This window comes from Myxine glutinosa, chromosome 1, assembly GCF_964187855.1.
Source record: "Myxine glutinosa chromosome 1, kmMyxGlut1.1, whole genome shotgun sequence".
Lineage (NCBI taxonomy): Eukaryota > Metazoa > Chordata > Myxini > Myxiniformes > Myxinidae > Myxine > Myxine glutinosa.
Window position 1 is genome coordinate 363,707,323 of NC_136261.1, and position 17,261 is coordinate 363,724,583.

The following is a 17,261-nucleotide window of genomic DNA, read 5'->3' on the forward strand; positions in this document are numbered from 1 at the left end:
TCGGCGCTACCAATGGACCAATGTGCAGATTATGAGGTACTGAAGACGCACATCCTCAAAGCGTATGAGTTGGTTCCGGAAGCTTACAGGCAAAAATTCAGGAATGCCAGGAAGAGGGAGAGTGAGACCCATGTGGAGTTTGCCAGAGTGAAAGAAAACATGTTTGATCAGTGGTGTGAGTCAAAAGGAGTCGGGAAAGACTTCGAGACATTGCGGGACTTGATCCTGGTGGAGGAATTCCAGCAGTGTGTCCACGAGGACATCAAAGTGTACCTGCAGGAAAAGAAGGTACCAAAGTTGTGGGACGCAGCCACCATGGCAGATGATTATGCCTTAACCCACCGAATAGGGGTCCACGAACCTAACTCCTCGCCTAGATCTCCGCAGGGGAGGTGGGGAACAGCAGGTGCGGAGAACGACCATACATGGCGGCGGCCTCGAGATGATTATGGGGACAACTATGATACCCCACCGGTTCGAAATCAGAGGGATGCGGGCCCAAGACAAACTTATAGTTCGGGGGGCCCGAGGCAGACCCCGGGGTTTTCCTCCGGGCCTACTTGCGCGTTTTGCAAGAAACCTGGACACTTGATGTCCAGTTGTTACCTCATGAAAAGGGACAACCCAGAGCGGAGTCCGACTATTACAACTCCGAATGCGATGGCTAGCGTAAGAAATCGCCATCAAAAGGGTTACCAACCATTTATTTCAGAGGGGTTTGTGTCATTGGATGGAGCCTCGACTAACCGGAGACCGGTTAGGATATTGAGGGACACAGGGGCCCATCAATCTTTAATGCTTGAAGGCATTTTGCCATGGTCCGAGGAGACGGCAACGGGGGATAGTGTTCGTTTACAGGGGATCGGGGGCGGTGTTAGTGCTCCCCTTCAGGTCATCCAGTTGGAGTCCGATTTGGTGTCAGGACCGGTCACCGTCGGTTTACAAGCCACGCTTCCTGTAGAGGGTGTATCTGTGGTTATCGGGAATGATTTGGCCGGGGGTCAAGTTTATGGTAACCTGAGGGTTGGTAAAGAGCCCAGCAGGGAAAATAACACCACACCAGCTCGGGATGGCGACCAAAGTGCCAAGTTATTTGTAGGGGGACTGAACTTCAAAACAGAGGAAGAAGTTCTGACCTCTGTCTTCAACAGATATGGGCCGCTGGTGGAAGTGCGGTTGGTAAGAGACTGGGAAACGCAACAGTCAAGAGGGTTCGGCTTTGTCACGTTTGCCAGCATAAAAGACGCCAGAGAGGCAGAGAAGAATTGGAATGGCAAGGATTTGGAGGGTCGGACCATAACAGTAGGGAAGGCATTTCGTAGGCGTCGAGAGGTCTACAGGAGAGGACAACTGGGCGGTAGTTTTGGTAGTGGCCGAGAAGGAGACCGCTATTCATGGGACTACAGGGACCAGTGGTCCCACCCTAATTATTAGGGAAGTTCTGAGAAGTTGAAGCACTGAAGGCGGCGGAGCCGCCGAGCCAAGATTCCTACACGAATTAACCGTGAACGCCGTTCCTAAAGGCGTCCATGTAGTGAACTTTCATGCACGGACTAACCGTGAACTCCACGTTCCTCAAGGCGCCCATGTAGAGAACTTTCCTGCACGGACTAACCGTGAACTCCGCGTTCCTAAAGGCATCCATGTAGTGAATACTCGGCTTGGCCTCCCGGAAAAAGTGCTATCGAGTTGCTTAACTTTGGATCTTTGATCAACCCCTTAACCTTCATTCCCAAGAAACTGACGGTCAAAGTCAGAGGGTCATGAGATGGAGTTTGATTTGGCAGGGACAATGTCGTTGTTGGTACTTAGTCCAGAGGGAGTAATCTGGAGGGGTTGTGGTGAAATTTTGGTTGCTTTATTTTTAAGTGATAACTGTGCCCGGGGGGAACGGATAATGTGGGGGGGGTTGAGTGATCTGGTTTGTTTCTCCAAATTGGCCGGCAAAGAAAGTTTTCGCTGGGTTCAAACTTTCTTTCTTGAAGGGGGGGAGTGTTACATATTTATATGAATGTATGTGAATTACCATTCAGGTCTTTGCTTATCCGTGTGTAGTATATTAAGTTGTTGTGGTTGGAGGGTCAGGAGCCCTTCTGAGGGAGTGGCCGGAAACGGAAGTGACCGGAAACGGAAGAAGAAAAGACACGAGGAAAAAAGGACGAGTATTATTCTTCCTCGCCCCGCTCCGACAAAGGGTGGGATCGACCTTGCGCTGCGTGAAACAGCGGCGTTCCGAAGCCTGTCTGGCGAGAGGAATTATCGGAACGTGTACCGGCCCGGTGGAGACGTCAAGTTGACGTGGGGCCGTGCATCGAACCCGCGTCTGGCCTCATTCGCGGCACCGTCCAAATAGACGCGTGCGGGTCGCAAGTTGTGGCCTAACCCGCCTTGCAAGCGGCGTGGGGTTTGGCTTGCTTTACCGTATCCGCCTCGCGTGGCCACGAGGGGCTGCAGCCACGGTGCCTGGTACGATACCTGCCCGGTGGAAACACGTCCACCCGGGGTTCGTTCTACCGCCCGAGTGCGGTGACGGCGACCATCATCTTGGTCAGGAGGGGCCCAGAGACATTGTGCGGGACCGAGACCAAAAGGGTGTCGTGAGTACTCACCGGGACACACGTATATAAGATGGCCATCTTACTCATAGGAAAGTGCTTGTGAATTGGGAATTGTTGAGGGTTGTATATGGTTGATTGCTCGGGGAAAATCTCCGTGGTTGTGTCATTGCAATTGTATGGTCATTCCCATTGAAATATATCCTTGAACGTCAGTTGTCTCCTGGGGTGAAATTCATATGGATTGCGTGGCGAAAGCGCATCTTTAATACAGCTTTCTGGCGAAGTTCCTCTCACGGTCCGGGGGTCACCGAGACCAGGTATTCACCGAGGGGACCACGTAACACCAGCAAGCTGGTACTCAATTTGCCGACCTCGGAAGGATGACAGGCTGAGTCAACCCCCCTGGCGTTAATTCAGCGATCGACCGGGATTCGAACCCAGGATCCTCGGATCCCAAGCCGGCACCCTAACCGCTAAGCCAACACCAGGCTAAGCCATGCTTACCACCGTTAATGCACCTTATTATAATGGAGCAGACATATACGGTTATGTATGTACATTTGTGACCAAAACGTCTTGTTCTTCTTCAAATTTTCTCTCGACCCTTGAGACTGCTGATACCCCTTAGTCTTTTGAAGACCCTGTAAGTCAACCAAGACCCTTAAGACCACTAAGACACCGAAGACCCAAAAGACCCTGAAGATCCTTAAATACTCAAAGGACCCAGAGGACCCTAAATAACCCAAAGGCCCAAAAGACCCAAAGGCCCCAAAGACCCAGAAGACCTTGGAGACACCAAAGACTCAAACTTGAAGACCCAAAAGACCCCTAAGATCCCAGACACCAAAGACCCGTAAGACCTTTTAGACATATTAGACCAACTTGGACCCTTGACCATTTAGAGCTTTTCACCACTTGGACTTTTTCAGATTACAAATAAATTACAAACAAATAATATCACCAATGTTACAAATACCTTTTTCCAAAATAAACGTTTGTATTATGATTGGTGGAAATCATGACAGCACAGAAACTCAAATTCAGTCAGGTCATTATCCCAAGTTAAAACAAGCCCATGCCTCTGCAGCGATGTGTGGAAAGGCGAGCGCAGCGAGCCAATCCACGCTAGTTGAACCAATTGCTTTCTCCCCGCTTTGCACACTGTGCGTGGGATAAATACTGAAGGTGGGGTTGATTCGGATATAGAATATGAGTGGGGATGAAAAAAGACAAATTTATTGGTGGGACCAACCTGGAGCACTCAATTGAAGAGCAGGATTGGAATAACATAGGGAGATTATCCAGATTGCCTAAATAGCTTACATGTGAGAACGTACCTGCCTTGATGTTGAACCACACTTAAATATCCTGTCAATTATTCGGTTTTTAAAATATTTTTATGTCACTGCTTTTGTTTGAATGTAGAAAACTTGTAATGGAAGTTTGACGCTTCATTTTGGAGGCACTGATGTGTTTCAGAAAAGAACATTTTATCATTCATGCTCATTCTACTTTCGAAATACATCCTTCTTGATGTTATGTTTATCATCCATTGACAGCTATTTTGTAAGGAAATTTTGTAAAAATTTCGAAAAACACGTTTTCACCTTGTCATTATGGGAATTGGAAATTTTGTGTAGATCGCTGGCAAAAACATTAAATTTAATCCATTATAAATTCAGGCTGTAACAACAGAATATGAAAAAAGTCAAGGAGTGTGAATACTTTCTGAAGGCAATCTCCCTCTGCCAGGCTGAACAGTTTACGTGTTGTATCCCACTGATATGCTGGATCTGCATTCGGTCCTGAACCAAAATCTAATTGTCTTGTTCTTCCCACCCACCAAACTTATCCACCAAGTTTCCCCCAAATCTGTCCATCACTTTTTGAGATATCCTGCTATATATTGTTTTTGGCCCGATCTCACAATGGTGAAGAATCACTTTAAAGATTCTAGTATCCGGGTCCAGATCGTCACCAAAATCTAAATAATTTGCACTTGACACATACCCTACTTGTCCACGAAGTTTCGTCTGTATCTGTCCATCACTTTTTGAGATATCCAACTATATATTGTTTTTGGCCCTATCTCCCAATGGTGAAGAATCACTTTAAAGATTCTAGTGTCCGGATCTTCACTAAAATCTAAATAATTCGCACTTGTCACACATCCTACCTGTCCACCAAGTTTCGTCTGTATCCGTCCATCACTTTTTGAGATATCCTGCTATATATTGTTTTTGGCCCTATCTCCCAATGGTGAAGAATCACTTTTAAAATTCTAGTGTCTGGATCTTCAACAAAATCTAGAAATTTGTCCTCGTCACACACCCGACCTGTCCACCAAGTTCCGTCTGAATTCGTCCATCACTTTTTGAGATATCTTGCTCACAGACAGACAGACAAACAGGAGTGAATACATAACATCCACCCACCTTCGGTGGCGGAGGTAATAAGATGCTTATGCTGGAGTAGTTTTTGTCATGAAATAAACGTTTTCTTTTTCTTCCTTTTTGCAGAATCGAGTCAGGAATACCCATCAGGAAATTGTCATCAAACGAGGAACGTGCCAGGACTCTCGAACCCTCCATCTTCTCAGAATGCTGCATCAACTCACCATTCCCTGCCAGAAATTCCAGGAGATAGTGGTGCACGAGATGTTGGAAGCGTATCCAAACAAAATGAGGGACTCTCAACCAGTGAAAATGTCATAGCAGCTAACTCCACAGGAAAAGCGAGTCCTTGCTCGGTAAACAATTGTTACCCCTTTGGTGAGACAGAAGTGGGAATGGTTGAAAGTCCTAGTGTTGCATCCGGCAAGAATGAAAGCCGTAAGCCTCGTAGTACAAAATCGGAAACTGCAGCACGTGCAAACATAACGCACCCAGCAAATGTCGATTTGCAACCAGTTTTAGACGCGCCCGCAGTTGAAACAACTGCAAGAAATGGAGGAGATGTGGCCAGGAATGTTGAGGAGATTGTTGAAAAACCAGGAATGTTGAGGTCATGTGATCCTTCACTATTTCCTTCAAAAATACACCTAGAAATTAGCAATGTTACAGATCCAGGAATGACTGAGAGGCCTGATCCAGAATGTACTGTGCCCAAGCCCAATGAAAGTCGAGTGGAGTCTTCTTCTGCTGAGCAGACTTGCGCTAATTCACAAACGCAAGATGGCAATGATTCCGTCGACTTGAAGCAACTGAAAATTGACGCTCTACAGGGTTACCAAAATTGGAAAACGGATGACAATAGTTGTGGTGAATCCAATAAAAGTTTTCACACCGCTCAAAGGGAGAGCAATTTCTCACACTTTGGCGTTTCGTCGTACAATGATCTGACCCTGTCGGCGAAGAGCAAAGAGCCGGACAAAGCAAAATTGCAAAACATACCCAACAAAAGCAAAACAAATGGTGAAGAGCTAATTCGGTTTCCCACTGGAGACGAGGCTTACAAAAGTATGGACAACACAGCAGAGTTTTACATGAGTGTCTCTTCACCAGAGCACAAGGAAGATTACCAAGCACAGCCAGGTGCAGGAGAAGGAATCTCAAAAATACAGTCAACCACCTCTTTAACTGAAGATGTACAATCACATATACCCTGGGAGGGGGAACCTGTGGATAACCGGCATTTGTTGAACCAAAATGTCCATAATTCTCCTTCCTTAAACTTGGATTCCATTTCTGTACACACACCTGCAAATGAGAACGGGAGCTGGCTTCCGTACTTGATCGCCACAGCAGTGATCTGTGCAGCTCTCGTTTATATAAAACAGCGATACAAAAGTAGTTGAATAGTATTTACCCTGCGCTCGCGAAGCGAAAAGTGGGGTTGAGCATTTTGCATTTTGCCGTGTCTGCATTTTTAAAATTCATTTTCTCGGCAACCGTTGGTCCGATTGACACGAAATTTTACCATAGGAGCGCCTACGCCGATAAAAAATTTTTATTCATAATTATGACGTCATATGTCACGTGGTACTGACGCCATCTTGGAAAAACGTTACACCTCTGCATCTCCCAAACCGTTCAATGGAAAAATGGAAACATGGCTCATTGTCAAGTACTCACAATGGGGAATAAGATATGTTGATAATGATGTCATCGGTGCTTTAATTATGAAGTCATAATTCGACAAGTACAACGCTTGATCTGATCAGTATGAAAAAAAAATTCCTCTGCAACTGTTAGTCCGATTGGCACGAAATTTTCAGAATATAAGCGGCTCCTCCTGTGGAATTTTTAAAATGATAATTATGACGTCATAAGTCACGTGGTACAGGAGCCATCTTGGAAAAATCGAAAAAAGTTGCACCTCTATATCTCCCAAACCGCTCCAAGGAATTTTTTTTAAACATAGCTCATTATCAAGTACTCCACTTAGGGAATAAGATATGTTAATGATGATGTCATCGGCACCTTAATTATGACATCATAATTCGACAAGTACAACACTTGATTCGATCAGTATTAATTTTTTCCTTTGCAATTCTTGGTCCGATTGACACAAAATTTTCACCATTACTAATCTCAATTTTTTCCATGGAGTGGTTTCAGAGATATAGAGATGCAAAGGTTTTCCAAGATGGCGTCCTTACCACGTGACATATGACGTCATAATTATGAATAAAAATTTTCTACAGGTGGAGGCGCTCCTATGGTAAAATTTCGTGTCAATTGGACCAACGGCTGCCGAGAGAATGAATTTTTAAAATGCAGACACGGAACATGCACGGCACATTGCACACATATGGCACACGTACGCACCCAAATGCTTAACCCCGCCTTTCGCTTCGCAAGCGCAGGGTAACAAGTAGAGCTACATTCAAGATACACCGCCCCCATGTCAAATAAATAAAGAACATATTCTCTAGCTCACAATATTGCCGTGGTGCCTCTCCCCTTGGGAGCACCCATGATCAGCGGCTGGCTTTGGAAGTTATCTTGGAAATAAGGTCTATCCCAGAAAGATCATGGCTGATGGTGAAGCCCAAACATTTGAGTCACTTAACCTCTTCAAGTGGTTTGTTTAGGAATTAAATGTGAGGGTTTGCCAGATGGTTCTTTTGGAGAGACAGGGTAAGTGTGCGGGATTTGTTGGGGTTGAAAGATTTGTCAGGGTTTTGTTTTCTGTTGTTGCATTGTGTATGATCAATTGATTTTGAGATATTTTTCACAATTGCCAATAAAAGATATTCTGAGCCAATTGTTTTCTCTGCCATTACGATTTATTACCTCCGCCGACCTTTAGTGTTTTTCACCCTTGTATGTTTGTCTCTGAACAGGATACAGTGCCTTCAGAAAGTATTCACACCCCTTGACAATTTTCACATTTGGTTGTGTTACAGCTTGAATTAAAAATGGATTGTATTGAGATATTTTTGTCACTGATCTACACATAATACCCCATAATGTCCAAGTGGAATTCTTATAATATAATTTAAAAAAAATTAATTTAAAATGAAATACAAAAATATCTAATTCACATAAGTATTCAACCCCCTGAGTTAATACTTCCTTTGCTCAAGCTCTGTCAAGTTGGATGGAGTGCATCGGTGAACAGCAATATTCAAGTCTTTCCACAGATTCTCAATAGGACTCACGTCTGGCTCTGGCTGGGCCACTCAAGAACTTTCACGTTCTTGTTCTGAAGCCATTCCAGTGTTGCTTTGGCTGTATTCTTAGGGTCATTGTCCTGTTGGAACGTAAATCTTCGCCACAGTCTAAGGTGTTTTACACTTTGAAGCAGGTTCTCCTCAAGGATTTGTCTGTATTTGCTTCCATTCATTGCTCCCTCTGTCTTTACAAGTCTCCCAGTCCCTGCCACTGAAAAGCATCCCCATAGCATAACGCTACCACCACCATGCTTCATGGTAGGGATGGTGTTAGATGGGTGATGAGCTGTGCTTGGTTTCCGTCAGACACAGCACTTTGCATTCAGACCAAAAAGTTAAATTTTCGTCTCATCAGTTCACAGAATCTTTTGCCTCATACTCTGACCCCTTCACTTGCCTTTCTGCAACTGCAGACATGCTGTCATGTGCCTTTTTCTCAAGAGTGGCTTCCGTCTGGCCACTCTCCCATAAATCATAGATTTGTAAAGTGTTGCAGAAACTTGTCATTCCTGCAGGTTCTCTCAGCAGGTCCATCTCAGCGAATGACCGCTATAGTTCTGTCTGAGTGGTCATTGGGTTCTTCGTTGGGAAAGAACTACCTGGCTGAAAACCCTACCTGGCTGACCTCCTCTCCAGACACACTCCCACCCGCAACCTCCGCTCTGCTGGTACCAACCTCCTGACCCCCCCCCCCCCCAACCGGACCAAATTTAGATCCTGGGGGGACAGGGCCTTCTCCATCGCTGCTCCCACCCTCTGGAACTCGCTACCTCACACCATCAGAGACTCCTCCTCACTCACCACATTCAAAACATCACTCAAGACCCACCTGTTCAACACTGCATTCAACATTTAACCCACAGCATCTAACCCCTGACTATCTCCTCTCCTTCTCCCTCCTTTGTGCTTTGAATATTTCCCTATTGATTCTTCTTTTTTGCAATTGTTTTTATGTTTTGCTATGCATTATGTTTTGCACTCTGTCAAAGCGTCTTTGGGCTTCCTGAAAAGCGCTATATAAAATAAATGCATTATTATTATTATTATTATTCGTCACATCCCTGATCAAGGTCCTTCTTGCTCGGTTGCTCAGTCTAGTCAGACGGCCAGCTCTTGTAAGAGTCTGGGTAGTTCCATATTCTTTCCATTTCCTAATGATGGGGCTCACTCTGCTCTTAGGAATTCTCAACCTTCTAGAAATCGTTTTATCCCATTCCCCAGATCTCTGCCTTCTCACAATTCTATCTTGGAGTTTTACGGGTAGTTCCTTGGACTTTGTGGTCGAGATTCTGCTTTGGCATGCACTGTCAACTATGGTACTTCTAAGTCATGTCCAATCAATTGAATTGGCCACAGGTGGACTCCAATCAAGTTGTAGATATATTTCAAGGATGATCAAAGGAAATTGGATGCACCTGAGTTCAATTAGGAGCTGTATCGGAGCATGTGACCCATTGACTTCACCAAACTCTTGGTATCATCCTTTGAGATGCTTTCCCAAGGCTTTACTACAGCCATTTTCAGTTATTGTTTGTTTTGGGGGCTTCTGACTTTCGTCTCATCTTCAGGAAGTGAAATGCATGCTCCATTGGATTTAAATCAGGAGATTGACTTGGCTAGTCTAAAACCTTCCACTTTTCCCCTGATGAACTCCTTGGTCACATTAGCGGTGTATTTTAGGTCATTGTCTTGCCGAATGTAGAAGCGTCACCCAATGAGTTTGGAGGCATTTCCTTGTAAATAGGCAAACAAAATATTTCTGTAAACCTCCAAATTCATTTTGCTGCTGCCATCATTAGTTACATCATCAATAAAGATGAGTTAGCCAGTTCCAGAGGCTGCCACGCAAACCCAAGCCATGTCGCTTCCTTCACCATGTTTCACAGATGAGATAGCATGCTTTGGATCACATGCAGTTCCTTGCTTTCTCCACACTTTCATCTTTTCATCGCTTTGGTAAAGGTTTATCTTGGTCTCACCTGTCCATAAAACTTTGTTACAGACCTCTACTGCCTCCCGTTTGTACTTCTTAGCATATTCTAATCTGGCATTTTTATTTTTAGTGCTGATGAGAGGTTTGCATCTTGCGGTGTAGCATTTGTACTTCTGCTGTCGAAGTCTTCTATGAATGGTAGATTGTGATACTTTTACCCCTGTACTCTGGAGGTTGTTGGTGATGTCACTGACAGTTGTTTTCAGGTTTTGTTTTTCTTCACAGCTCTGGGACGTGGGACATTTCGCTATGCTACCAACCAAGATGAGCAGAACCTGAAAAAAAAGACAGAGACAATTAAATAATCAATTACATTTTGCACCCACTTAGCTTGGTACTGAGGTGGTTTACCGATTGGGGGGTGGGGGAGGAGAAAGGCTTTTGATTATGGCTGGTAACTCTCAAGTGTTACTGCAGAAGGCCCTCCCTCAGAAAGTATGGTCTTCGGGGTATAAGAATGCTAATGGAGTCTATGTGATCGACAGGGTCTTCGGGGTCTAAATGGTCTTGAAGGGTCTTTGGAGTTTGGGGAAAATTAGGGGTAAAAAGGGTATTTACTCTTGTCACGGGTTTCAATCCCTTTCCCCGGAATGAGTACCTTGTCAAATTCGGACAGTGTACAAGAGGTTTATTAGGAATACATGCATGGACAATATTGGTGTGGCGTATAAGCTAGTAACACCAAATTTAACATCATAGTGATATCATGGTCCTCCACAGTCGGCCCCCACATCTTAGCGAGCCACAACCCATAGTCGGCTTGATACACTTTCCTCCAGGACCAAGGAACTCAAAACAACATCTTGTGTTCATCCATTCCCAAAGACAGACTGCCGCCCCAAAGAGAAACTATACAAAGTTGACAGGGCAGGATAAGCCTCATTCGGAAAGAATGTTTCGCCAAGGCCAAGCATGAGTTATTATGTCAACAGTTTCCCAAAGTCAGACAACCAGCCGCCAGGGAAATAGGCCACAGTGTCTTCAGCCTGGAACACTGCTGCCCCTGTCAGGATAGGGACTTGATGAAATCCCCTACACTATCAGGGATATAAAGTCTACAGGGTCTTGGGAGTATGAGGGGTCTAAAGGTTCTTAGGTGTCAAAGAGTTTTGGGGTTATAAAGAGTCTTCAGAGTCTAAAGGGTCTTTGGGGTCTTAAAGGTCTAAAGGGTACGAAGGGTCCAAAGGGTCTTGGGGGAATGAAGTGTCTTCATATGGTTATAAAGGTTCTTCTTGTCCTGGGAGTCATGACAGTCTTAGGGGTCTAAAGGGTATTGGGGGTGTAAAGGGTCTTAGGAGTCTTAAAGGGTCTTATGGGTGTTAAGGGTCTTAGGGTTCTAAAGGATGTTTGGGTTATAAAGTGACTTGTGGTTATGAAGGGTCTTAGGGGTCACTGGGGTCTTGAAGGGTCTTCAGGTGTATTTGGGGTCTTAGGGTCAAAAAGGGTCTTTGAGGTGTTAAGGGTCTTAATGGGCCTTAGTGTTATAAAGGGTCTTAAGGGTATTTGAGTCTTGAGGTTTTTAAAGGGTATTGAGGGTCAGAGGTGTCTTGGGGGTATTAATGATTAAGGGGTCTTCGGGGTGTCAAGGGTTCTAAAAGTATAGCGGGTCTGAAACTCGCATGCACGGATGGACGCACAGCCCCTTTTATATTATAGAATATCTACCAGCTTGTGTGTAAAATGAGTACATAACGATATGTGCTACATTATGTGAAGACATTTTTAATGATTACTACCTATGGTAGGTTATCACCATCACACCGCTCATATTCCAGGATCCCCTCGTCAAGTCACCAACCATGTGAATCAAGACTAGGTAGGTCAGGATGCTGGACTTGGGCATTTTTCCAGATAAGAGCCTGGTAGGTCACACCCAATAAAGGCATCGTTAATGAAGACGTACATGGAGGTAACAAGCTCAAGTCTATCCCATCTGAGTGAGGGAAAAGCTGGCTGCCGCTGCCTGTCTGGAGTTTCTGCTTCGCTGTTCCATACATGTCGGTGTAGGATTTGCGAGACTTGCCATACAGACAGCGAACGAGTTTGCCAAGGTCACTCCGAACGGCGTCAGATACTCCAGCGGCATTTCCTAGTCCTTGGAAGACAGTCAACAATTAGCTGTTTTTCTTCAGAGGGTTGTTTGATCTTGCTTTCCTTTTCTGGCAAAGGCGCCGCCTCGGTGCTTAACACATGCTAGGACGGTGCATTTCACGGAGAGTTTTGATGTCAAGTTGGCTCCATTTGTGAACAATACCATTGTTGAAGTAAATATTTGACGTTATTTGATCACAATATTTCAGCAGTAGTACAATGACATCAGTGTCAGGTGACCTCACTATGATGTCTGTGGAGGACTTTCATTTTGCTGCCTGTAACAGCGATGAAACATCTCATAATTGTTTTGAGGTATTTATAAAACCTCCCAGCTCCACTGCCTTCAGAAAGTTTTCACACCCCTTGACTTTTTCACATTTTGTTGTGTTACAGCCTGGATATAAAATAGATTAAAGTGAGAATGTTTGTCACTGATCAACAGAAAATACCCCATAATGTCAAAGTGGATTTTGTTTTTAGAAATCTTGACAAAATAATGAAAAATTAAAAGCTGAAATTTCTTCAGTCAATAAGTATTCAATCCCTTTGCTATGACACTCCAAATTGAGCTCAGGTGCATTCAATTTCCTTTGATCATCCTTGAGATGTCTCAACAACTTGATTGGAATCCACCTGCGGCCAATTCAATTGATTGGATTGGATTTATAAGGAAAAGGAATACACCTTTCCATATAAGGTCCCACAATGACAGTGCACGTCAGAGCAGAAACTCTGCCATGAAGTCCAAGAAACTGTCCGTAGAACTCCAAGATAGAATTGTGAGGAGGAATAGATTTCTGGGGAAGGGTATAAACAATTTCTAAAGTGTCGGAAGTTCCCAAGAGCACAGAGAGCTCCATCGTTAGGAAATGAAAGAATATGGAACTACCCAGACTCTTCCAAGAGCTGGCCATCCGACCAAACTGAGCAAACGGGCAAGGACCTTGGTCAGGCAGGTGACCATGAACCCAATGACCACTCTGACAGAACTACAGAGTTCCTTCTCTGAGATGGGCGAACCTGCCAGAAGGACAACAGTCTCTGCAGCACTTCACAAATCCAGGCTTTATAGGAGAGTGGCCAGACAGAAGCCACTCCTGAGAAAAAGTCATATGACAGCACACCTGGAGTTTGCAAAAAGGCACGTGAAAGACTCTGAGAGCATGAAGCAAAAGATTATGTAGTCTGATGAGACAAAAATTGAACTCTGGCCTAATTGCAAAGCACTATGTCTGGCAGAAACCGAGCACAGCTCATCACCCGTCTTACACCATCAATACCGTGACAAATGGTGGTGGTAGCATCATGCTATGGGGATGCTTTTCAGCGGCAAGGACTGGGAGACTTGTAAGGATAGAGGGAACAATTAATGGAGCCAAATATAGGCAAATCCTCGAGGAGAACCTGCTTCAGAGTGCAAAAGACCTTAGGCTGCAGTGAAGATTTACATTACAACAGGACAATGACCCCAAGCATACAGCGAAAGCAACACTGGAATGGCTTCAGGACAATAACATGAAAGTCCTTGAGTGGCCCAGCCAAAGCCCAGACTTGAATCCCATTGAGAATCTGTGGAAAGACTTGAAGATTTCTGTTCACCAATGCTCCCCATCAAAACTTGACAGATCTTGAGCAAATCTCCAAGAATCTGAAATAATCATCATTGGCCCAAAAACGCTCACCAAGTCCACCCATAACTTTGCCCTCAACATCGACGGTTTCCCAGTATCCACCTCCCCTCACATCCGGAATCTTGGCATCATCTTTGACCAAACCCTCTCCTTCGACAAATACACTAAACAGATCACAAAGACAGCCTGCTTTCACCTGAAAAACATCGCCCGTCTCCGTCCATCCCTCTCCTCCGTGGCTGCAGAAACCCTCATCCACGCCTTCATCACTTCCCGTCTGGACTACTGCAATAGCCTCCTTTATGGTTCACCCTCAACAATCACCAATAAACTCCAATACATTCAGAACTCCGCTGCCCGTCTACTCACCCATTCCCGGACCCGTGACCACATCACCCCCGTCCTTTACAAGCTTCACTGGCTCCCCATCTCCCAGGGAATCCAGTACAAAATCCTCCTCTTGACCTACAAAGCCCTCCATAACCTGGCCCCATCCTACCTGGCTGACCTCCTCTCCAGACACACTTCCCACCCGCAACCTCCACTCTGCTGGTACCAACCTCCTGACCCCCCCCCCATCCGGACCAAATTTAGATCCTGGGTGGACAGGGCCTTCTCCATCGCTGCTCCCACCCTCTGGAACTCGCTACCTCACACCATCAGAGACTCCTCCTCACTCACCACATTCAAAACATCACTCAAGACCCACCTGTTCAACACTGCATTCAACATTTAACCCACAAACCCCTGACTATCTCCTCTCCTTCTCCCTCCTTTGTGCTTTGAATATTTCCCTATTGATTCTTCTTTTTTTGCAATTGTTTTTATGTTTTGCTATGCATTATGTTTTGCACTCTGTCAAAGCGTCTTTGGGCTTCCTGAAAAGCGCTATATAAAATAAATGCATTATTATTATTATTATTAAAGAATGGGAGAAACTCCCCAAATTCAGATGCGCAAAGCTGATACAGACATACTGTGGAAATGTAATTTAATACACTTTTAAAATAATTCTGAAATCTAAATGAACAAACTTGTGTTTCAAACCTGGCTCTGCACAAGAGTCACGAATGATTATTATTTTAAAAGCCACTCTTGCTTGTGAAAGGAAATCGCTCGGCATCTGGCCTTGACTGAAGTTGCTCGGAGCTGCGTGCTCCATAAACAGGAAAAAGATGTTAATGCTGCTTTTTAAATGAGTGTAAAACTACATCTGCTTAAATATTCTTTATAATCAGTATAATGGAGTTAATTAGAACTTATTATTATTATTAGAATTAATTAAAATTATCATTATTAGAATTAAGTATATTCCATATAAGCTTAGGCTAAATATGTACGTCAGAGACATTATAATAATGAAATAAAACATGAGAAGACAGTGTCTGGGGGAGACACAGAAGAATGTCGCTAACCTTGGACAAGGGCTTAGATCACAATGCTTACAGCAGAGATGATGTACACCCTTTGCCCTAGTTAAAGATTTTTCAAGAGGGAACTTGGGCATAATACACCATCAATAAGGGGTAGTCTTGGGTCTGACAGAACTCCTCTCTCTATGATGTCTTGTCCTATTCTGACATTCAACAAGATTTCCTGTGATTCTTCATGTTGTCGTGTTGATGAAAACATCTTCTCAAAATAGATAAGGTGGCTCATGTCTTACAGATTGATCCAGATGTGCTGATGTTTTATTGTGCTGTTTTATTTTGTAATTGCTTTGGCTTTTAATAATCTCTCCAAGTAATAAATGCTTCATATTCAACCACGAGGGGACATTGAATTTTTTTCCTCGACAATACCCAAGAAGACTTAAAGCTGTAATCGCTGCCAAAGGCTTTTTACGAAGTATTGACTCAGGGGGTTGAATACTTATGTCAATAAGATAATTATCTATTTCATTTTTAATTGGTTTAGAAAAATCTCAAAAAAAAATCCACTTTGTCATTATGGGATATTATCAGTGAAAAAGATCAGTGAAAAAAAAAACTCAATTAAACCCATTTTAAATTCAGGCTGCAACACAACAAAAAGTGAAAAAGTCAAGGGGTGTGATAACTTTCTGAAGCCAGTGTACATTCGGACACACACTGGAAACCCAGAACGTCCCACAGAAGGTTTGGCAGGGCTGGCCCCAAAATTGAGGGAGTAGTTTTGGGATGGACAAACAGACACTCCTGTTTTATAATATATACTAGTGGGGCATCTGTGGGAAACCGACAGTGTTACGTGCTCCTCCCCGACCCACTGGTCACGGTGTACCTCCGAGCCCCGAGAGGAGTCACGGCGGAAAAATGTGTTATTCTGTATGTCAAAGATCAAGGGAGAAGCCACCCCAATTGTTACTCACAAAAAAATATTATATTAAGATCACACAAGAATAACAGGACAACAATAATAGTATTCAAAAGTACAATCAATATGTCCTATGATGGTACCATCAGTTTTGTAATATTTAACTCACTGTGCTTAAAGTGAGTGAAACACGAACATTCCCCAATGTCACTTATTCCCGGCTTCGAGACGAAATTGATTCGCTCCAGCGATCGCCAGAACGAGGTCCAATCGAGACCAGAATCCCGTGCGGATGGCAAATACAGTCACACAGCCGAAGCTGCACAAAGGCGCCCTCAAGGTGACTGGGAAATCCAAAGGCGCCCTAAGGCGACTGAGAGATCACAACCTCAGGTATGGACGAATTAACCTTCAAAAAGCCACGTCACACACACGCCCCAGATCGACGTCTGAATGCGGTGAATATGGTCGAAAAGAGACGAAACAACGAGCAAAGCACAAGTCCTGCGCGAGTCAAAATGGCCGACGACCCGGTCTCGTGGCGCATGGCACGGCGATGATTCTCTCCTGAATCGATCGCAAAACCTGACACGCAGGTTAATCCGTCACATCGCTAACCACTCCGTCGTAGGAATCTCTTCCCTGGGAAACCCGAAAGTTCGCTAGTGACTGTTGTTCGCCAACGTTCGCTCCAGACCGCAAATAGCTCGGCTCCTTCTTGTCCCACTCTCTTGCTCCGCCCTCTTTTCTCTTCGTCCTCCGGTTCCCGATCCGGTTTCCTGTTTCTTTTAACATTAACCTTTTTACCTTTTGAAAACAGCTCATGGACAATAAAGCTTTTGAAAGCAATAATAGTATATGGATTCAGAAATATTTACAGTGGATGCATACCACCACAATGGAAGTGACGAATCCGTAACACTTCCCCCCCTCAAGAAAGAAAGTTTGAACATAGTGAAAACTTTCTTTGTATGCCAAACTCTCCCAACAAACAAGAGTAAACTCACACACAAATCATCAATTCACGTGAGCCACGATATAATCAATATTTCCCAAAAATAAAGCAACAAAAC

The 17,261-nt window shown here is 44.3% G+C and overlaps 1 protein-coding gene across 3 annotated transcripts in view; it reads left to right on the top strand.

Moving 5' to 3' along the window:
- The window catches only part of LOC137414295 (uncharacterized), a 40,434-nt gene extending 32,668 nt beyond the window's left edge, over positions 1-7,766 (top strand). For all 3 annotated transcript variants that reach the window (XM_068099790.2, XM_068099802.2, XM_068099796.2), the window contains exon 4: positions 5,078-7,766. In XM_068099790.2, coding sequence (XP_067955891.2) covers positions 5,078-6,354 — 1,277 coding nt within the window. In that variant the 3' untranslated portion in view covers positions 6,355-7,766. The remainder of the gene's footprint in view (positions 1-5,077) is intronic.
- The last annotated feature ends 9,495 nt before the right edge of the window (positions 7,767-17,261 follow it).